This window comes from Cetorhinus maximus, chromosome 1, assembly GCF_964194155.1.
Source record: "Cetorhinus maximus chromosome 1, sCetMax3.hap1.1, whole genome shotgun sequence".
Lineage (NCBI taxonomy): Eukaryota > Metazoa > Chordata > Chondrichthyes > Lamniformes > Cetorhinidae > Cetorhinus > Cetorhinus maximus.
The window spans coordinates 43,430,209-43,454,317 of record NC_135879.1 but is presented as its reverse complement, the minus strand read 5'-3'; the positions used below and the strand labels follow the sequence as shown (position 1 = coordinate 43,454,317).

Below are 24,109 nucleotides of genomic sequence, written 5' to 3'. Positions count from 1 at the left end.
CCAACACCATGGGCTCTTATTAAGTAGCCTTATGTGGGATACCTTACCAGACACACCTTTTAGAAATCCAAATCTATTACATCTTCTGGTTCCTGTTTTCGTCTCCTTCCCATCTTGAATAAGGGTGCTATATTGGCAGTTTTCCAATCCTCTGGGACTTTTCCAGAATCTAAGGATTCTTGGAAGATTACTACCAGTGCACCAACTATCCGTGTAGCTACTTCCTTTGATATCCTAGGACGCAACCCATCAGGTCCAGGGGATTTATTGGCCTTGACCCCCATTAGTTTCCCTAGTACTTTTTCTCTAGTGATAGTTATTGTATTTATTTCCTCTCCAAACCCCGCCCCCCCCTTTTGCCCCTTGATTATTCAGCACTTTTGAAATGCTGTTAGTGTCTTCTACTATGAAGACTGATGCAAAGTATTTATTCAACTCCTCTGCCATTTCCTGGTTCCCCATTATTATTTCCACAGCCTCATTCTCTAAGGGGCCTATGTTCACTTTCACCTCTCTTCCTTTTTGTATATTTAAAGAAGCTCTTACTGTCTGTTTTTATATTACTTGCTATTTTACCCTCCCAAGTTTATTTTCTCCCTCTACTATTTTTTTAGTCATCTTTTGTTGGCTTTTAAACTTTCCCAATCCTCTGGCTTACCACTAATCTTTGCCACATTTGTTTTTTTCTTTCAATTTGATACTATCCTTAACTTCCTTGGTTAATCATGGTTGGTTTATCCCCTTCCTAGAACCCTTCATCCTCACTGGGATATATCTTTATTGTGAGTCATGAACTATTTTCTTATACATCTGCCATTGTTCATCAACTGTCTTTTCTGCTAAACTCCTTTCCAAGTCCACTCCAGCCAACTCTGCCCTCATTCCTTTGTAATTACCCTTATTTAAGTTTGTTTCTGACCCATGTTAGTCACTCTCGAACTGAATGCTAAATTTGACCATGTTATGGTCACTGTTTCCTAAGGGATCATTTACTCTGAGACCATTTATTAAACCTGCCTCATTACACATTACCAGATCCAAAATAGCCTGATCCCTGGTTGGATCTACAACATATTGTTCAAAGAAACTGTCCCAAATACAGTATTATGAATTCTTGCTCATGGCTACCTTTGCCAATTTGATTTTCCCAATCTACATGAAGATTGAAGTCACCCATGATTAATGCATTGCCTTTTTTACATGCACTCATTATCTCCTGATTTATTCTCTATTCCACAATATAGCTACTGTTAAGGGGCCTATAGACTACTCCCACCAGTGTCGTCTTCCCCTTGTTATTTCTTGCTTCCACCCATATGGATTCTACATCTTCCGATCCAAGATCATTTCTTGCTATGGAAGTAGCCATCTCATACTAACAAAGCTACCCCACCACCCTTTCCTTCCTGTCTGTCCCTTTAGAAAAGTCTCACACCCCTGAATATTTAGATACCAGTTTTGACCACCTTGTAACCATGTCTCCATAATGGCTATAAGATCATAGCCATTAACCTCTATTTGTGCCATTAATTCATTTATTTTGTTCCGAATACAACATGCATTTAAGTAAAGAGTGATTCATTTTACCATTTTTCCCCCTTTGACCCTATTTGCTACTGTATTTTAATGTTGGTACACTCTGTCCCTTCCTGTCACACAAACACCAGTGAGATAAATTAATGGTTAATCTGTTCTGTTGAGGGCTAACTGTTGGTCAGGACATGGGAGAATCCCTTGTGTGTGTTTCATTGGTGCCTGGCATTTAACGTGAGGCAGGTTTATTTTCCAAAAGGCTGTATGATATTTTCAAAGTATCTCAGAATATTTTCTGCTTTGGTATTCATAACTCTTAGCAATTCTGTGCCTTTCCTTCAAGGTGATCTGTACGGAGCAATTGGTTCTCCAGTGAGGCTCGCCAGGACTGTAGTGATCGGAAAGCGTAAGGAATTAGTTCAACGCCTACTTTATGTCCTTAGTTACTTTATAAGGTGCTCAGATCTTCAAGAGAACCAGCTAATGCGCAAGGGGAAACTACCAGAAGGTGAGAACTTGCAAACGGGAACCAAGATCTCCACTGCATTGGAGAAGGGAGAAGTGGAAGAATCTGAATATGTAGTGGTCACTGTTCATAAAGATGACCTTGCTTTCGTGACTCCACCAACAAATGTTAGGAAAGGAAACATCGCAGTTATAGACAAACCAACGCAAGTAGATTTCAAATCCAAGACAGACAGCAGCAGAAAGACTGAATCGGATGGCTGTGAGAAGTGGACTTCTGGACAGTGCAGTGAATCTTCCTCCGTTTTGAATGGTGCCAAATTTGATGCTGCTAACACTTGCAGAAAAGTCAGAGTGTTTGTTCAGGAGAACAAAAGAGAGGCAGTGATGACTGTGAAAGAGGCCGCATTGTGTAACGCAGAGATACAAATGCTTGTCCATGAAGCAGTCGGGTTAACTGAAGGATTATCTCGTTCTGCATCACCTACTGCAACTAGTCTTCCAGTGAAAATGTCTCCAGCTTCCAGTGTTACGTCTGGAATGAAGTGTCCAGACAGGCTTCGCCAAAGGAGCCCACACCTGCAGGACAGAGTACTGTTTCAGATTGGGTCTTCATTATCACCTGATTCAGATATTGAGATTAGAAGGAAGGAAATGGAAGAAAAACTAGAACGTTTCAGGGACCACCAAGGTGGCAAAAACGACAACAATAGCCAAATGCAGAAAGGCATTGACTTCCCAGAAACAGATGGAGTAGATCAACCTGCTGAGGATCAACCAGAGCTGACTGAGGTTGTAGGCAGAGTGCAGGTAAAGCAGAAACATTGTTATGCAAGAATCCCTTCCTGCGAAGGAAGCACAAACATCTTTGAATATTTCACTGAGAACAATGGCATTGAAGCAAACACAGTGGATGAACTAACTAAGCAGGTTGCTAGCATCACCATTCCAAAGGAAACACTCAAAACATCTGGATCCTCAAGAGAAGAAAACCGCTCAGAGAATACTGAAACAATAAGGACTTTGTGCTGTGACATTATGGAAATGCCGCCTCCTGAATCAATTGACACTAGTTCTGGCAATCAGGATTATGGGGACAGAGCCTCTGTTGACATCCCCTGTAAGGAGGATGAGGATTCTGGGAAGAAAGTTACCTTAAGATTAGATGGTGATATTCCCAGGAATGAAAGTTCTGACAGTGCTCTTGGAGATAGTGATGATGAAGATGTGACCCACGATTCGCCTATTCATGGACCTGAGTGTTTGAATGAGAGACAAGATGTCATGGAGGAGTTTGAACTTCCAACACTAAGGCAAGAACATTTATAAAAATATGGTTGCAAAAGATTGGCTGGAAAAGAATCCTCCAAAAGAGGCCGTAATTTGATTCTGTGGTAGTTACAAATTAATATGCTGTTCATGTTGTAGATCCATACAGTCAAGGAAGATTCTTGGTCAGTGGTGAGTTAACTAAGCTGACTTGACCAGGTTTTGTGATATGGCCCATTTTAGCCATCCCTTCCCCAAATTCCACAACTTGATCCATACTGTCTTGGTTGACAGTTCAGGAGTACGCACTTAAGTGGCAGAAGACTATCAGCCCTTAAGGAGTCATAGCTCTAACTTCAGGAGAGAATTTGAATAAGAGTTAGGAACATAGCAACAGGAGCAGGTCATTTAGCCACTTGTTCGTCAGTTGATGAAATCACTGCTGATTTGTCACTGAGCTCCATAGACCCATCTCTGTCCATATCCCTAACACCTATAGTCCACAGAAATCTATCAATCTCACCTAACATCAGTTGCTGTTTGTGAAAGAAAGTTCCAAACATCTGCACCATTTTTTGATGTAGAAATGTTTCCTAACTTTGTTCCTGAAAGACCTGGTTCTAAGTTTTAGGCTATGTTTCTTAGTTCAAGATTCCCCATCTAGTGGAACTAGTTGCTCTTTCTCTACCCTATCTGTTCCCCTTTAATATTTTGAAAGACCCCATTGCATCCTTGTGGACCACATGAGTCACATCCTGCCCATTGTCCCTACTGCCTCCTGCAGCTCAGTCAATCTCTCACTGATCAATAATTTGCCTTCAATTCCAGGAGCTTCAGCTTTAGTTATCTGTTATATATATTCCACCTGGGGAATCTAGAACTAGAAGACACAATTTAAAAATGAGGGGTCTCCCATTTAACATGGAGGTGAGGAGGAATTTCTTTTGGGGGTTGTGAGCCTTTGGAATTCTCTTCCCCAGAGAACAGTGGAGACTGGCTCATTGCATATACTCTAGGCTGAGTTAGGTAGATTTTTGATGCACAAGGGAATCGAGGGTTATGGAGGGCAGGTCGTAAAGTGAAGTTAAGGCCCAATCAGATCAGCCATGATCTTATTAAATGGTGGAATAGGCTTGATGGGCCAAATGACCTACTCCTGCTATTACTCTCTCTCTCTCTCTCGCATGCACACGCCCCCACACACACACTCACTCTCTATTCAATCAGGTTTGTCAGGCATGACCTACCCTTTAAAAATCTATGCTGATCAGCTGGGAATGTTCAAGCTTTTAAGGGCCCCTATTGCTCTTAATCAATCTCTTTTTTTCCATGTAAAAAGTTTGATTTTTGATATCCCTAGTAAGTTTTTTTTTCCTATTCCCTTTTTGTAGTTCTTACTATCTGTTTTGTCACCCTTTGCTGCTCTGTGTATCTCTGCAATTCACCATAATCAGTGCTTTTTTGGCATCCTTATATGCATTGTCATTTAGTTTTATATTGTCCCTTACCTCTTAGTGATCCATTGTTGTTTTTTGTGGGAACTATAACTCATGCACCTTTGGGGCATTAACTGGTTCTGTCACGTTATTTTTTTTAACCTATCCCTCTGATCTTCTGTTAATTTAACCATTAACACACTTAGAGTTTACTGTTGATAGTCTTGGATTCATCCCATTAAAATCAGCCTTGCCTAAATCTAGAATCTTAGCTGCTTGGCTTTCTCCTTTTCAAACATAGCAACAATAATATGATCATGTTATTTGATAAATGGTCATGCACAGTTAGGCTGTTAACAAAATCTGGTGCATTACTCCATATATTTAATATGGCCTGTCCCCTTATTGGCTCTAGGACATACTGCTGCAGAAAACTGCCCTGAACACACACGGAATTAGCTAATAAATCCCCCACTGAAACCACACTTTTTTTTATTCATTCATGGGATGTGGGCTTCACTGGCTGGGCCAGCATTTATTGCCCATCCCTAGCTACCCTTGAGAAGGTGGTGGTAAGCTGCCTTCTTGAACCGCTGTAGTCCATGTGGTGTAGGTACACCCACAGTGCTGTTAGGGAGGGAGCTCCAGGTTTTTGACTTTGTTTACATACTTGTCTAATATCTGCACTAATGCGATCTACCACATCCTGGGGCCTATGCACAGCCACTACCACAATACCCATAAAGTTCCCACTGCCCGCTTGCCTCTCATTATATCCTCTCTTATGTTAATTTGCAACTTAAAACTCAAATTTGTTACTGATGAAACAAATCATCAGAGCATCTTGTGATTCAAGATATTTCCCTACATGCTTATATGCCCTGCAGACGAGAGAACCCCAGATTTGATTCCCAGTATCTCATATAGCTGACCTTGGATGCGACGACAATTCAGTTGCAATAATTAGTCCATTCGTACTGAGGAAAAGAAAAATTAGCCTTTGCTGATAATTGCTTAGTTCCAAAAGTATATATGTGGACATTAAGTGAGGAGCAGATACATTTGGGCTTTGACATCCCATAGGATTGAAAAGGCTGCACACATTTAGAGAACTCATGGATAAGTAACTCGGGCATCTCTCTGGGAGGGTGTGCCTTTGACAGCAGGACAGAAAATTGTGCAAAAATACCCAAAGAAGGCAATCTGAATTCAAAGTTGCGGTGTGGTAAAATGCCATATTAAATATTGAACAAGGATGTTCCTACAAAAGGATGTGTATGGTGCTGTGTACATGTCTGTCCATATGTATCAAATATATATCTTTTAAATACAATTTTTTCCCCATGGTTGTATTACAGCATCAAAATGAGCAGCAGGCCAAGTATCAATAACTTTGGAAAATCTTTGTTTGGCGGATATTATTCTCAGTATGTCCCAGACTTGGTCTTACATGGAACTAGCTCTGATGAGAAGCTGAAACAGTGTCTAATGGCAGATTTAGCTCATGCTGTGCAAGTAAGTGTTGTGTTAGATGTAATAACACTAGCAAATGCTGTTTTACCATCTGTCAACATATTGTGCTCTTCAGGTTATTTTCTTATTAGCCTCTATATAGATAACTTCTGAAAGGAAGAAATTGCCTGTATCCAAATGTGCAAACGCATTTGAGAATAAACTATGAGCATTTTAAAATGTTGCACCTATATTCTGTGCCAGTAGATAAAATGATGGATCAAAAATGGGATTAGGCCCAAAAATCTATCTCTTAGATGTACAAAATATAGCAGGGGAAATGGCAAATGTATGCTGGGCACATCTCATATCATATAACCTGTTATACTCCTTGGGCAGGTAAAAGTTCCCAAATTATGTTGCTAATTGCAGTATTTTAGATGTGCTGCTTCTCCCCGTCTGTCTTCATAATTTCTCTTCAGAATTCCTCCCAGTAAACTGGTGCCAGAACAGATAATTTGCTGCAAAACTCTCACTCTCACCCTCACACACACACACACACACACACACACACACACCCACACCCCCATCCCACCTCTTGTTCCAGCTGCCTGATGTGCTGCAAGACTGAGAGCCAGCCAAAAATGCCACCCAGTGCCCTCCAGCTACGAATATTAGAGTGCACTTCCTTTCAGCTATCTTCCCAGCAATTATGCTCACTTCTCACTTCAACATTATTAGAGAACTAGCATGTTTTAAAACATGCTGGTGTTCTTCTGAGCACATGATGAATTCAATGCCAAATGGCTATTTGCAGGTGTTACCTTAGAATTCAATATTTGGTCAGCTCAATGCTAGGCAATCAGTTAACTTTAAAGTTGACTGTTTTGTTGAGAGAGGCTGCCGGTGGCATTTTTGGATATGAGTTTAGACTGTCTATAGCTCTTGCTAATAATTGTGTGTATCTATAGATAGATGCCTGAATTGATTGGCATTGGGAGCATTTTTAAGCAGCTGTTGAAGTTCATGGGCTAGAATAATTTGTAGATGTGTGTGAGGGGCTTTCAGCCTGCAGATTAGCTGATCATGCAGAATAATATGGAGCAGTGAAGTAATAAAAGTTTGGCAGGTTCATTTCATGCTGGTGTGTATTTCTACAAATATTCTAGCAGTTACTACAAATTTAAGGTTTCCAGCCATCTGTGATTTTGATTATCTCAATTTTTGAATGGAATTTTATAATTTACATTGTTTTAAAACAATTGATCAAGATCAAAATATTAAATGCTGTTTTATGAACTTCTGACCCTTTTTGCTTTAGCACCCTGTTTTAGATGAGCCCATTGCAGAATCTGTCTGTATTATTGCAGACACAGATAAGTGGTCAGTCCAAGTGGCTACAAGCCAGAGGAAAATAATGGACAACAAACTGGGCAAAGAGGTATTGGTCTCTAACCTTGTGTCCTCCCTGCTCCAGTCCATTCTTCAACTCTACAAACTACAACTCCCACCTGATTATGTAAGTAGCAAGTTATTCCTATATAATGTGTTGCAATTTGTCTACACTGCATTACCATGGCATCCTATGCTACAGGGTGAGGCCCATTGTGTAACATGCATTGGTTTGTCTGGAGACAAAAGGGCAGAGCTAGTGCTAAATGACTCTTCTAAGCATACAGTTGCTATCTTATATGAGTTAGGCTCCAAATTTAAAAACAGGGTAATAACCCCTAGATTATTGCCCGAGCCATATGCAAATTGATATGTGAGCAAACAGATCTTGAGAATTAACATATGGCTAAAAGGCTACTTATCACTGGATCCTGGGGCAAGAAGGAGCTGTACCAATGGGATGGGCTCTACCTGAACTGGGGTGGGCCTGTGTTTTAGTGGAAAGGGAACATAGGGAGGTGGCAAAGTCTTAAAGCTAGTAATTTGTGGGGGTTGGTGATGGGGAGGAATGTATAAGACATGTAAATAAACTAAATGTAAACAAAGCAGAGCAAGAGAGCATAGGAAAGAATAAAGTAACGGAGGACATTGATAGCAAGAGAATAGTTATAAAACAGGAGTCTAAAAAGATTGTTAAACAAAGTGAAAGGAAATCCTATTAAATGAGTTAAAATGTCTGTACAGTAATGCACAGTGTCTGTAATAAAACGGGAGCTAGAGGCAATTGCGAGTTGGGAGGAACTAGACATAGTAAAGGTTACTCAGACATGGCTACAGAAAAAGCAGGACTGGGAATTAAATATTGCAGGGTATAACAATTTTATAAAAGGGGGAGATGGAATAGTTGTACTTATTAGGGATAGAATAATGGCAATAGAAAAAAGGACGTAGCTATCAGCAAGGCAAAAATAGAATCCATATGAATAGAAATAAAAGATAATAAAGGATCCATCACACGGGTAGGTGAAGTCTAATAGCGGAGAGAAGGTGGCGGAAAAATATGCAGACAAATTAGAGAAATGAGTTTTTAAAAAATAAATAATGGGAGATTTCAACTGTCCTGATTTAATTGGACAGAAGAGATGGGTAAAGGGGATAAGGAAATGGAGTTCCTACAATGTGTACAGGACTTCTTTCAAACCCAGCATGTAAAAAGCCAAACAAGGGAAAGTTTGCTACTGGATCTAGCAAAGGGAAATACACCAGAGCAGTTAAGAGAAGTAAAAGTAGGGGTCGTCTACACAATAGCTATAATATAATGCGCTTTACGATAATAGAGAAGGACATAAGTTTGGAGAGTAGCTGATTTTGAGGGGCTGAGGATAGAACTTGGGGAAAAATAAAATGGGCAACAATTTTGGCAAATGATGTAGAACAACAATTGAAATGGTGTTCATCAGAGTGCAGAAAAAATACATTAAGCTACAAGAATAGAACAACCTAAACACTAGTGGAACTCCATGGATGAATAAAGTCATAAGGAAACAATTTATGGTTAAGGAGGGGTATGTAGCAGTACATAGACAGCAGAGGAATACATGATGATAAGAGCAAATTCAAAGAGATTAGGAGAGAAGTCAAAGAAGCAAGTAGGAAGACAAAGAGGAACTATGAAATTAAATTATCTAGGAACATAAAACAAAATAGTACAAGATTTTGCACGCACATCAATAAAAATAGGAGACTGATATGGAAATAGGGCCATTAAGGGAAACACAATGTTACGATCGGTTTAAAGACCATTAACATTTAATGAGAAATCCGAACCTCATTTTAAACAATAGACCTACACCACAGATTTCACTTTAACAAAACACAAACTTTATTGTACATAAAAGAATTAAACAATTCAAGTACTATTAATTTAACAATGTGGCTTATAATTACGTATGTTATGCACTCAGGTTTACTTCTTATTTCTCCCAAGAATTCTCTTATCAATCTTAAAAGTTAGTTACTTCTGTAGGGACCACCCATAAGTATACCACAGGCCTCTGGAGAATTCTCCTCAGCTCCAGCTATTCTCAGGTAAAACTTTCATTTACCATCTCTTGATTGTGGATGTCTCAGTCCATTGTACTAGTTACTTTTCTATACTTACAAGCTAATTTGCTTGTTGCTTTCTTCGTCACAAGTCTCTCTGGGGACCACAGTAGATTATTTCACTAGTTTCAAACCAGGCAATCTTCCAGCCTCTGTTCCCTCACAAAATTCAAAGTGAAATTAAGCCTTGCCTCATTCATGAGGTGAATGAAGAAACTAGTTTTTCCACTCTACTTACAGTACACGTCTATCTTACTGTCACTTACTTTGGCTATCTTCTCTCAGTGGGCTGAAAACTGCACAAACCAGCTCCAGGCTGCAACTAACTCAGCAAACACGCAGATAAATTGAAACGAGAGTTTACCTAAGCTCCACCCATCTCCACGATTACATTGCCTGCCTAGGGATGTCTTCAAATTGACCTTTAGGATAATTATCCCTCATTTGCAATTTCATCTTTGATCTGACAAAGTAAATGGATTTTACAACTTTCCATGGTTCATTGAATGCTTTTAAACCAATTCCTAAAACAAAGACATCTCTGGAATGCACTTCTTGCAAGGATTGTCTCCAGTTCTTTTAGCTAAGTAAGCCCACCTGTTTATATAGCGCCCTCTGTTCTATTCTGACTTTATTAAACAAACATGGGTAATCATTTGAAATGCCATTTCTTTAGGTGTTCGGGCAATATCTAAAGCCCAGCATTTTAGTCACCTTATGGTTACAACTTTAATCTTACCAGAACTAAAAACCACCTCTAAAATATTAACATGAACCATGAACTAGATATTTACAACAGCTAATGATAGATGACAGAAATATTAAATAATTATTTTGCTTCGTTATTTATCAGGATGATAGCGCAGGCAGGCATGATATTGAATGATGTGATGAGCAATGAAATAAGCACATTTAAAATAAAAAGAAATGGATTGAATTAGCTAATCAAACTCTGAGGATAAAGCTCCATGTCCAGATAAGTTGCATTCATGCAGAAGAATCTGGGGAAAATAATGGAAACCCGACTAAAGGAAAGACTTCTAAAAACAAAAAAATACAACGATGAATAGTCAGCATGGACTTCAAAAAGGGAAAATATTGCTTAACTAGTGTTATTGAATGTATTGGGGAGTTGACAGAAAGTAGACAATGGTCATGCAGTAAATCTAATTTATCTTGATTTTCATTAGGCCTTCAATAAGGTGTCCCATAATAGACTGATGAATAAGATTAGAGAATAATGAGTTGGGGGACAAGTGGCAGAATGGATTACTAGCTGGCCTTGAGATAAAGCAGACAGTGAGAGTAAAGGGTAGTTATTCAGGGTGGCAGATGGTGGGAAGTGGTGTCCCACAAGGAAATGTGCTTTTGCTGTTCATAATTTACATCAACAATTTGGACTTTAGAATCGGAAAACACAACTTCTAAATTTGCTGATGACAGCAAATTGGAGGGGATAGTCAGCACTGAGAAGGACTGCAACAAATTGCAGGAGAACATTAATAAACTTGCAGAATGGGCAAATAATTGGCAAATGAAGTTCAACACGGGTAAATGTGAGGTAGTACTTTTTGGTAGGGAGAAAAGGAAGGTCACTTATTCCTTGGAAGGTGCAAGTCCAGGTTGGGTAGAGGAGCAAAGATATCTTGAAGTACAAGTACACTAATAACTAAAAGTTGAGCCACAGGCCACTTTTTAAAAAAAACCAAGCACTAGGTTTTAGAATGATAGAATTGAGAAGTATGGAAATTATGTTAAACCTGTATCAAACCTTGGTTAGTGTTTAGATTAATTTCCCAGTACACTTTTTTTCCCCAAGAGTTGAAGCAATTTCTGGCATCTTTTTCTTTCTTTTGCAGTGTGTAATCCATCTTGAGGATAGACTTCAAGAGCTTTATTTTAAAAGCAAGATGCTGTCAGAATACCTGAAAGGCCACACTAGAGTGCATGTAAAAGAACTGGGAGTAGTGCTGGGGTAAATCAGAGCCTTTGAATTAATCTGTATATTATACTCATTGTCTTCAAACATATTGTGTCTTTGTTAAATAGTATTCACTAAACTTCAGTAGAAGTTATGGTGTTGTAATTTATAAAATTGTGCAGATTATATTATGATTGAATTTGTTTTAAATTGTTTATGTATCTTAATGAAAATGAATGTTTTTCTTTTTGCGCTATGTTCGCTGTTTTGAAAAGAACATAGTCATAGAGTCATTCAGCCATTCAAGTCCATGCTGGCTCCCTGCGGAGCAGTTCAATCAGTCCCACTCAATCCCTGTAGCCCTGCAAGTCTCTTTCCTTCAAGTGCTCAACCAATTTTTTTTTTTTTGAAAACGACATATTTTTCGTTTTCCAAATTACTGTATTATCAAATTCCAGTACTTTACTACCTTTGTGTTTTAAAAAAAAAAGCTTGCCCTGCTGCGTCAGCTATTGCTTCACAAATTGCAGCCTGTCACGCAGATGATGTTTACACTCTGTCAAGCCTGGAGCCGATCTTTCATAACAGGCTTGTTTCAGGGTTAACATTGGGAGAATTTAGTTCCTGCACCTTTTGTTTTTAATATACATATCTAGTTTTTTTTTTTAGTTCATAATGTGTATAAATGGTCCCAAAAACTGTTTGTTAGGACTGAGAAAGGTTGGTATTTTCCTTCACAAATTTAGGAGGAAGACCAACTATGACTTCAGTTTAGCAAAATGATTAAAACTGTTTCAAAAGTATGATCCTACATATGGTGCATGAGAATAGAATATGCTTTTGTGATCAGGACTGTATTAGCAAATCCTCCAGTTGGCCTCGATTAGAATCTGTGTCCTGAATTTTGCACATGCTGTGTGCGTGGGATGGGTTGTCCCAGAAGCGGATGCAAGATCCATTCCCGCCCAGGATTGTAAGCCAAACCGGATTTCATGCTAGCTGGCCAATTAGGGCAGCTGACGGTGAGCTGACAGTGGCTCAGCGCTGCCAGCAGGGACAGGAGCACGGTAGGCCCCAAGTTCAGCGGGGACCCGGAGGGGTGGGGTTTAAAAACAGCACAGGCGTGAGATGGATGAGTCACCTAGTTACTATACTAGGTGCCCATCCATCAATGGTGAGCATGGAGGTTTAAACCAACCTTATGCAGGCGGACGAGCTGCATGTCGAATCTGTGGGCTCTTCTCGGCAGCAGCTCCTCCGCCTCTCTGGCAGTGCTCGTCGCATCTGATGAGACCGCACCAACTGAGGAGTGCCCAGACATGGCTTTGGATGCTCCCTCCCAGGCAGTGCCTGCACAGGCTCTGCTGGCCAGAGGACAACTGCCAAGGTCATCAAGGGCTTCAGAACATCACAGTCAGCGGGGTGCCTCTAATACCGCTGCCAGTGAGGGGGTGGGGGGGCACCAAGAACCAGCACTTACAAGTGGAAGTTTAAGGCACTGTAAACACAAGAGGGGCTGTCACAGGCAATATAACTTTACTTCATATATCTACTACATACAAAATGTGTTAACGGGACCACCATATAAAAATCTGTGTGTCATGGCCTGATTGTGCTTCGTTTTTCATAGGTGCTGGGTAGGCTTGTGACAGATTGGAAGGGCAGCAGACTTTTATTTCAGAGGTCGTTACTTGACATGAGGGTGACAGGATGACCTCACCAGGAACGTTCAGTAAGGAGGCGTCACCCTTGCCCTCACTTTCAAGCTTTGGATGCCTAGCTGAAAGAACGGAGAATCGAGGCCTCCCTGGTCTCTCTGCCTCCCATAACGTTCTTCACATGTGCATCCATGTCCTTACCCTGGACGACCTCCGGTTCCTCCTCAGACCCATCACTTGAGTCATCCCCTGCAGCCTGTGGAGCTGCCTCACTGTCTTCATCCTCCAGTGGGCCCCCCGCCTTGACAAAGCCAGATTGTGCAGAGCGCAGCATACAATGACAATAAGTGAGACACGCTCTGGAGGATATTGCAGTGCTCCCCTGATCAGTCCAGGCAGCAGAACTCCATCTTGAGCAGCCCAATGCTCCTCTCGATCACCACACATGTAGAGCCACGACTTTGATTGTACCTCTCATCAGCCTCTGCCCTTGGGTGTCTGAGTGGAGTCATGAGCCACCTTTTCAGGGGACAGCCTTTCTCGCCCAGATGCCAAACCATCCAACTGAGCTGGAGTGACGAAGGGCCTTGGCACCTGGGAGTATCGCAGGATGTACACATCATGGCAGCTGCCAGGGCACCTGGCGCAGACCTGCAAAATCCGAGTCTTGTGGTTGCAAACAATCTGGATGTTCAGGGAGTGAAACCCCTTTCTGTTGGCGAAGGCACCTGGCTGGGTCATCCACTCCTGCCTTTATGGGTGCATGCATGCAATTTATGACACCCTGGATGCGGGGGAACCCAGCAATTGCAGTGAAGCCACTGGTTCACTCAGCCTGACTGGCTTTGTCGGTCCGGAAATGAATAAAGTTGCTGACCCGTCTGAACAGAGCATCAGTGACCAGCTTAACACAGTGTGTGCAGCAGATTGGGAAGCACCACATAGATCTCCCACTAAGCCCTGGAAAGAACTGGAGGCAATAAAGTTCAGGGCCACTGTAACCTGTGTCCTTAGAGAGGCGGAACCTCCTTCAGCACTGGACCTCCAGACATGTCCAGGTAGCTGGAGTGCTACCTGTAGACACTGGCTGCAGGATAATTTGTGCCTTCTGCATTTCACTTGCTGGTCCTGCAGCCCACCTCTGTCTGCACCTGTCTTCCCACAGGTTGCACTGTGGGATGCTGCCTACAGACAGGCCTCCTTTCCCATCTGGCTGCTTCCTCCTCTTCAGTGAAGGTCCCTCCAGCAGAGTAGCCAATCCCCATTTGCTGAAATACAGATAGCATAGGATAGTGTGCTGAAGGGGGAACTTGGCAGAGAGGCTCTCAGCTTGTAACCCAAAGAGTAATCCAGAAAACATAGAAAATGCAATGAACTATGAGAAACACCTCCAACAAACTCACCTAAATTCCTACTTGGTCAAATTGCCACGGTTCTAGTTGCCTTTTATCCTGCCCTGCATCAAGTTTCAATTAAAAATGACGACGGGCAGAGTGGTCCATTCACCAAGCGTTAAATTACATGGGCCCCGTAAAATTCTGGACAGTTATCTTTTTAATGGGCTTAATTGCCCCCTTAATTGTTGGTGGGCTCACTTTCAACCCTTGCGTGACAGTGCAGCGACATCAAGACACCCGCCCGATGTCTTCTCGTGTGATTTCACATGAATTCGGGACTGCCGTACGTCCGCTCCAAAGGTGTAAAATTCTGGCCTATGTGTCCATACACGAGAATGCCTGTGATCCTGCGAAGGTCGTCTTGCCACATAGATGGTGTCCCATGTATACTTACACAAACTACTAACTGATTTTGGGGAAACAGGCCCCTAGAGGTAACTTGTATGTAATTGTCACTCAAGGCTATTATTGGAGATGTCATCCCATGAATTGCTATACTTTCTTTGAAATTATATATTTTCTTTTTGGCTTGCAGCAGAGAGTTTTATATACTGAATGTTGTTTACACAACTGAGCAGTTCTACTTTTCTTTTGCAGGATTGAATCAAATGACTTGCCTCTGTTGGCTGCTGTAGCAAGTACTCATTCTCCATATGTTGCCCAGATACTCTTATAAGCTAAAACCTCAGAACAGCCTTTGTCGAGAAAGAATTTTTTTTAGAAAATCAAACTGAGAGCATCGGAAAAGTTGGAAAACTTAATTATACGCATTGACAAGTATTACGCAGAATGATGACCAACTACTTTGTGCGTTCAGTAATCTTCTACATGAATGGTTACCTACAAACTGCAACTGTTTCATCATCTTTCAGAAAATTTCTGGGATACATGTCCATCCATCAGTGAAAAATTTTAACGACGAGTGCTTCAGGTTTGTTTTTTTAACAGAACTTAAATGAAGTCTGCCAAACTCATCAAACACTAAATGTGATTGCCACAAAAGCATGTATTTCATACGAGGCAGACTCTTTAAGAACTGACCAGGCTCTCATGCCATCTTGAATGCTTCTGTGGTGTTTTGACTTTGAGTCACTTCAGCAGTTGCCTTAACTGGTACATAATTGAGTATTAGAAAAATTATACATAGCATTCCTATTCAGAAGAATTTGAAATTACATCTATTGATTTTACATTTCTGAATCGCTAGGATACTGCACAATCCTGCAAAAAAGCACAGCAAAAAAAGCTATCAGATTTAGCAGTTTACTTTATACAAATGGTTTGACATGAGTTTTTTGTGAGTTTAGTTGTCTATCCAAGTAAAGGGACAAAGGCAGAATTATATTTTTTAAAAACTTTTACGGGGTATCTTCTTTAAATGAGCGCTGTTTACAATGGTTTCTCAACTTATGCAAGTTTCTGTTAAGCAACATATATGGAATATTGGGGCTAATCTTGTGACATCAGCTTTGTACAAAATGTAACACTGCCCTTTCGCAATTAATGAATAAGGTTATTAGGTGTCACCAACGCAGTCATGCTGAACAATCTCCAGACTGACTTTAGTGGAGAATTCTGAGATGTTGAATGCCAGGAATAATGAAAATTGGGGAGGGGAAGGACCTGTATTCTTGTGTAAATGAGTGCGGTACAATCTCAGCTGGTAAGAATCGCATAGAGGCTGCTTTATCAGAAATCTAACTAGTGGCGCAAGAACATTTAAAAAACCAACTGGGGGAATGTTCCAATTAAAAGCTACAAATAATTTGTTCAATGACTATCCCAGAATATGCTAATACTTTATGGAGTGGATGGGACAGGAAAGGTTCGATAGTATACTCAAGCCAGTAGTGTTCCCTGTGGAACTGGATAGTCAGCTCATTGATAACTCACCTTTGTGAAATAATGCACAGAAAATCATGAAAATGATCTTTCTGCCATTAATTTTAGCACAATAGGCTAGAGTTCCCTATCTTGTACATATGTTGACTTTGTTCATAAAATTATCAACTGGAGAAATATAACTGTCCTCCCTCTCCCTTAATCCAGCCTTCACTAATAGAAAAATCATCTCTTAGGGTTATATATTTTACATAAAAAGACAGGTATATTTTCACTCTTTTTTGATTATTTTAGTTCTGAAAAAGCTGTGGGCAGGGCTTCTGTTGATACAAAACTTTAATTTAAGCATATAGTTGATTGCCACATAATGAGAGGGGGTCATATTTTATGCTGAGAATTATGAAGTGGGAAAAATTGTGAAATTCACTATGAACATTTGTCTGAAGTTGATGCTCATCTTGCTGTTAGGTATTTTGGTATTTTCATTGTGTGTAGGAGCTAATGCTGTACTTCAGTTTTTCTTAGGGGTTACTTTGTTGGGAACCAGAAATGTAGCAAGTTTTAAACCTAAATTTAACATTCCAATAAATAAATACCATATCTGAGCATGAGAATATTTCTAATATAAAGTAAATACCTTGTTAATTGTTTGGGAGAAAGTGGAGACTTGATTGTTTAGGTTTTGTCCTTTTAAACTTTAAAATTATTTAAAAACTAGAAATGTTGGGTGTGCCACTTTGTGGGCAGCATACCATTTGATTTTCTTGCCACAAACAATTATAGATTACTGATAATACGGCTCGACTTCTAACATTTCTTAAAGTCTAGCAAACATAAATTGACTTATTTTAATATTCCAACTCCTTAAGTTTTTAATTTAATTTAATCCAAATACCTAACTCCATGGAACCTCTGCTTCAGCAGATTCAGAAACTGTTATAAGCTAAATTGGGTCTGGATATTTGCATCACTCATTTGTTACACAATAATTACTTGTATGCATCAAGACAGTGAGGAATATATTATCCAACATGCATAACACCATGCTCCATAGTTTGAATATTGCCCTTGATCCTACCTTTGTTTCTTGTGCAAGCAGGCCCACTCCTATTTGGAAAACCCACCTTGGCTGCAATGGAAAATGAAATGCATGGATCATATCAACCCTAAATAGGACATACCGCAGCACAGTATGAAGCCAGGGTGAGGTTTCAGCTGCCTAACTCAAAGATTAAGATCAGGATTTGGCTGCTAGATGGAATTGACGTTGATTGCTGCTTAAGTTCGCTGACCAGTAACCCCATACTTTGATTCCTTGTTGTTTAGTGGCTGGACTCAGATGAAAAGCATTTTGTCTGCACTGAGTCATGGAACTAAATCTCATCACTATACCATTCACTGCTCCAGTACATTCTGTTTTGAAATGCAGTAGCCAATGTACTTGATTTTTTCTTATTATAGATCTTAATATGATCATCCCCTTTCTGTAAAGGCAGCTCACAAACCTATTGGGAGTATTAAAGCAGCTTTGACTAAAGCTCTCTTATTTTCCTAATTGTGCGCTTAAAGGAGTTAAAGGCTGAATTAGTCACATTTTGTGACAACGCATTATGTAATTGCTGTTATTAGAATTCAGAAGTGTAAAGCAAATTTAAAATATTGTTTCATTTCAAATATGAACAAAGAGATACTCCTGAGTTGCTGACATGCCCAATACTTCAGGTAAGCTGTAGTTCAGTTAGTTGCTGCTGCACACTTGAGCTACAGTGGATCTAATTTCCAAAATCACTCGCTCAAAGAGATCTGATGTGTTGCCTCACCATCTTTTGCAGTAGATCATGGCAAGTGTGGAATTTGACTGGAAATATCAAAATTGATCTATAACATTCTGATGTTGCCAAAATATTTCTTTTGATGCGTTCATCGTTATTTATTGGGCTGCTTTATTTGCTGGAACACACTGAATTTTGCAGTTTCTTTAATGTCCTCTATGCCATCATCTAAGTGCCAGGCTGAGTGGCTTAGGCGACCATGGCCCTTGAAACTTTCCAATCATAGAACAGTGGATGATCTTGTCGGAGTTCTGGTTAAGTCAGTCTTTAATGTTGTTTAGCTGCAACCTTCGCTGTTGACCTCTTGCTCTTCCATTAACCCTTCCTGTGGTGTTTAGGCACTCCAACCCTTCTGCACAGATAGCATGTCTGAAGAACTCCATTTGTCATCTTTTATTATTTAAGAATTCTCTTGTTCTTCTGGCCTCACGCAATATTTCTTAATTAGTTCTCCTCTCCCCCCGTAGCTTACCCTTAGGATCCTTCTTAAGCACCACATTTCGAAGCTCTGTAGATTTTCTTTTCATCATTTCCAATGCTCCAATCTTCACATCCATAATTCATTACTGACCAGATATAACATTTTAGTACATAGATTCTCGTTTCAACATCCGAGCTGACATTTCTTAGAATGTTGCTTAATTTTGTAAAAACACTTTTGGCTTTTCCAATCCTTCTTTGGATTTCAAGTATTGCCTTTCAGTTGTGTAAGCCCATATCTACCTATTCCTTTTATGACTGTATAGATTAATTTTTGCAAGCCTTAATTTGTTGCTATAAGTACAGTGTCATCAGTATAGTGGATGTTGATGACCCTCCATCCCTTCAATTCCTCAGAACACACTGTGTAGGGAATCCGGTAGAGAATGTAACTTTGTCTAGCGCCTCTTGATTGCTTTCCAGTCACTCAGCTCATTCTCATACCTGATCATTGCTACTTGATTCCAGTAAATATTCCTGATGAATCGAAGATCTTTCCCATTGATGTCTTCCAGCATGAGTTGATTATGTTTGACTTTCAAATGCTTTAGTATAATCAATAAAACACAGTTAGAGGTCATTTTGCCTTTCTGTCAAGGCTTTTAAAAGAGAGATTGTATTTCGTGTTCCTTTATCTACAAAGCCACACTGTCTGAAATCTGATTTAATTTTCTCACTAGCTCTAGCCATTAGGATTCTGAGGATGATCTTTACTACATGACTCATTAGGTAGATTGTTCAATGTCTCTCGCATTCTGTTGCACCAGGTTTCTTTGAATAAGTGATAAAAACAGACTTAGATCTTTAGGGATAATGCCAGTGTTGTAGATCTTGTTGGTGATAATAGTCGATTTTTCAGTTCCTAGCTCTTCTGTTGCTTCAATAATCTCTTTTTTTCTTCTGGCCTCAGTGCTTTCCCTTTCTTCTTCTTCAGTGCAAGTTCCACTTCTTGCAAAATTTCTGGGCCTGTTTTAATTTTTGGTTGATGGTTGAGGTCCTCTGTCATCGTCGTACAGTTCCTCTATGTATCCACTTCATTTTTTCCCTGATTTTTTTCCTTTCCATTAGAATCGAACCATCCTTCACTTTCAAACATCCAGTGGAATTGCAAACTGTTTTCTTTCCCGAATTTTCATTTAACAACATGGTGAATTTCCTTAGGATGCAAGATTTTCATTGACAAACACATTTCAATTGAGACTTCCAGTCATTTTTCTTTTTCTTCAGTGCACTCCTGTTTTATTTCTTGGTTCAGTCTATTACGTTCTGATTCTGACCATTTCACTTTTCTTTTCTCCCATCAACTCCATGATTATTTCTGTCATCCATTTTTGCTTGAAATGCTTTGCTTTTTTCAAAACCTAAACTTTCGCACTTTCTATTAAGACCTCCTTGAACATGTTAAAACTCCACTTCTCTGTTCATTGCTTCTTCCACCTGCACCTGTAAAGCGGTTCTTTATCTCTACTCAGAATTCTTCTTTAATGACAGGGTCTTTCAGTCATTCAAAATCCAGTGCCCTTGGCTTTCCTTTTACTTCACTAGGAATTTTCACCTTGACGTTCATTGTGGCAGCCTCTGGCACATGGTCACTGTTATAGTCTGCTCCAGGTTATGATTTTGACTGTTAAATGGAGTTTCTGAAAGGTCCATTTATTGTAATAAAGTCGATCTGATTTCTTATTTGGTCGCCTGGACTTTTCCATGTTCAGCTTTGCCTGGGGTGATGCTTAAACCAGGTGTTTGGTGCTGTCAAAACAATCTGCTTTTTACAATCGACCCATATGTCAACTCAGTTGTCTGAGACCATCTGGCCCAACAATATCTTGTGCACAAGAATTTCTTACCTTTGCATTGAGAGCTCCCATGTCAATGATGATAACTTGAGAACTACATTGTTTTCTTGCTTGATCTAGTTCATAGAAAACTTCAAGGTCCTCGACAAACGCACTTTGGGTTGGGTATATACTTGTATAATGCTCAAGTTGGAAGGTGTACCTGTTGTTCTGACACTGAGAATTCTCATGGAAATAGCCCAACCTCTTAAAGAGGCTTGCATTGTTTTTGATCAAGAGCCACTGCGACTCCTTTTTCATGATTCACTCCACCTGAGTGGATAATGACTTCATCTTTGTGTTGGTACTTCCCAGCTCCTGTCCACCTTGCTTCATAGAACAAGAATACTGACTGACGATCTGTGTATCTTTTGAATGACATTTTCTGCTTCCCCTGCTTGGAGATAATGTTCTAACGTTCCAAACAGCAATTCTTTTGGTGTCTGTTTTTCTTTTCTTATACTTGCTCTTAGAGCCTTTTGAGGGTGTGCAGTAGCATCATGATAGTCATGATGGGATCCACCTGCAGTTCATTGATGTCCGTAGCGAATAGGTGTTGACACAAGTGGAGCCATTCATGCTGTTGTCTTGGTAAAAACTGTTTGTATTGACCATATTTGGCTAGGGAAAAGGGAAGCATGATGTGGTTTCCTGTTGCCTTCTTCACTTGTGTTTGAAGGGAATAGAAATTCTCTTCCAAGAGGATTCTGCACCTGGCAGCAGCCAGCCATTGTCCTCTGAGGTTGTGGCCCCTCTGCCCCTACTGTTGACCATCACTCATAAACCTGAGCACAGGACCCTTTCAGGTACTATCAGCCGGGCCAGCTGAACATGGGGTTCGCAAAAGGGCAAGGTCGACCACAGCTTGGGGGTCATACCCCTGCTACCCACTAATATCCTCTATGTATTGAAAGGTTAATTCAAAACCTATGCCAATCAAGCTTCCGAGGTTTTTCTCATTGCTTGGAGGGTTAAATATTGTAGGGGTAAATGGCACTAATTCAATAAGTTCTAAATTTGTGTTAATGTTTTATTAACCCCAGTTTTTATTTGAGGTACCCATCCACCTTGGCCATTAGCTGCATAAATCCACTGTTGTATCATTTGATGCAGAATGTCAACCATTGAGTGAAATACATTGTCCTAAAGTACAATATTGGTGTTTTTAAAGTAAACCATTCAACCTGAAGGTTAGCTTTCAGTTGTCAGTAACATTCTCCCAGCATAGCTTGAGAAAAGAGTGTGTAAAGCTTACAAGCTGAAGTAGCAAGTGTACTTGCTCAATGATTACACTTGTGTACCAGTGCCTTGATTGTCCCTTTTAAAAATATGCTGTAGTTGGAGCAGGTCATGATGTTCTCGTTGTTCAGTCAGTCTGTTGATCTGTAATCTAATCTTTTAAGAGTGCATGTGGTCATTTTTAAAATTCTTCTTTGTAACCTGTCTCAGTAAGAACAACTTGAGCAACTTATTTTGTTTCCTTGCTTATCCACTTATTATTATTGCCAGATCCAGGAAGAGTACTGTTGTACTATGTTGATTTTTGCTTGCACCTTAAAATTATTGCTTTCTCATTCACTCTTCTGCATCCTTTGAGTGAAAGTGAAACAAATGCTGCAGTTTAATTCTGTAGTAACTCAATTTATTAAGTTCTTGTATAAGTACCTGGCATTTAGCACATTTACTGGGTTTTTCTACACGTTGTTAAAGCTTAGTCTCATACATAAATTTTTAAATGTGGAAAAGTTGAGAACTAAAGATTCTCAAAGTTTATTATTTTCAATAGAAAACTCTGAAGTATGTTTGTATTTTAAGTGGGAATTTAAACTTGGCAAATTCTGAACTGTTGCTTGTTAAAACTACCTCAGTTGACTGACAGGAATTCAAACCTCGAGTTTGTTTATGTTTATAATGTCTTGGCTGTCTAAATTTGTCCTTCTGTATTTTTGAATTTTGCTATAAAAACAAATTCCTAAATTGATAAATGGCATGTTAATGAAAAGCAAGTTTTAATTATGCTCGGCATAATTACTTTGTGTAAGTAGCTTTCCTGTTGTAATACCTAATAAAGTTGGTGTAAAATGAACTTTGAAAACACTTCTGCATGAGAAATAGTTCTAGAACATGACTTTAGAATAATAGATGTAGCTGACACAGGTATCTTTTATTTGTCATTATTGTCCATTTCAGTGTTAATATTAAACTACCTTTACTCGAACCATCTCCTTCAGACACTTGAATTGTGTACATAAATCCAAGCCTGTTGGTTTGCAGTTTGTTCTGGAAGCCACATGATGTATGAAACTCTGAGCATGCATGCCATGATGCCATTTTGTGGTACATAAAATTTTTGATCTTTGACTTCAGTGTTTTAGCACTGTCAGAAACATAATTTTATTAAACAGGAGTTAAACTTGTCTAATTTGCTCAAATAGCTTTTTAAATTTCCTGACAAATTATTTTAAGTAGCAACTTTGCAGTGTAGAAAATTTGAGGCAGAGTCCTGAGCTATGGGCTTCTGTGTACTTTTAAGAAAAGAAAGTAATTACAAAATCTATTCCACAGAATTGGAGGTTTCCGAGTAAAATGCGATGCAATGGACTTTTCAAGTGCAGCGAACTTTATATTACGCACTACATTGTCATTGTTATCTATTCAGTTCAGTGGTGCTAGGATTGAATAGAATGTCAGGAAGAGTAGTTGTGCAGATATTTTCACGTAAATATTCAGTGTATTATTTCTGATCTTTTATGTGCAATAAACTATTGGATTATACCTGTGTATTGTTTTACTAGTTCAACATCTGCGCTCCCCAGTATCAGATTTATCATCAAAGATGCGCTGGGGAATCCCTCAGGCAAGTTCCCAGGTAAGGGTTTGCTAACTTCCTCTGGACAATTGCACTGCACTGGGAACCATCCAAAAATGTTATTTAAATCGCAAACTTCGGATGGTTCCGCCGGGGTTATACCAATAGTTACCCAGGAAAAGTTAGAATTAGAACCTCTTCTAACTTCTGGATAACTATTGTAAAGGTCCAGACTGACCCCACAGGACTCCCTGACCCCCCCTCCTCCCTCCATGGGAGCCCTCCATTATTCACCCCCCACCCTCCAAATTTCAGACACACCCTGACCCCCCCCACCCCTCAAATCCTTTTCACTTGCCTTCTCCCTGGCCTGTCAATTTCGATGGGTCCTTTTAAGCTGACCTGCTTTACAGCAGGTAGTGCAATAAAAAAGGGGGCAAGTCCTCCTTCATTTCGACGGTGGTGGACTTCAACACTGGGCTTCGGAGACAGCTGCGCTGCCTGGATCTCACCCGACCTGAGTTGGACGGTCAGGCAAGATAGGCACGGAAGGAATTTGGCATAGGTAAGTGGGCACGGAGTGGCAATCTGACGATGATTACCACTCCAAGGAAGTTACAGCCCAATATTATGTTTTACGTGGCATGCATTTTGGGTACTTTAAGCCTGCTTCCTATGTTATAAT

General features: G+C 39.9%; 1 protein-coding gene across 1 annotated transcript in view; it reads left to right on the top strand.

Moving 5' to 3' along the window:
* The window catches only part of LOC144679755 (folliculin-interacting protein 2-like), a 111,578-nt gene extending 88,188 nt beyond the window's left edge, over positions 1–23,390 (top strand). Inside the window, exons 13-17 of the mRNA XM_078540466.1 lie at positions 1,877–3,311; positions 6,062–6,218; positions 7,477–7,674; positions 11,510–11,625; positions 15,224–23,390. Of these exons, the coding sequence (XP_078396592.1) occupies positions 1,877–3,311; positions 6,062–6,218; positions 7,477–7,674; positions 11,510–11,625; positions 15,224–15,302 (1,985 nt within the window). The 3' untranslated portion in view covers positions 15,303–23,390. The remainder of the gene's footprint in view (positions 1–1,876; positions 3,312–6,061; positions 6,219–7,476; positions 7,675–11,509; positions 11,626–15,223) is intronic.
* Positions 23,391–24,109: the final 719 nt, after the last annotated feature.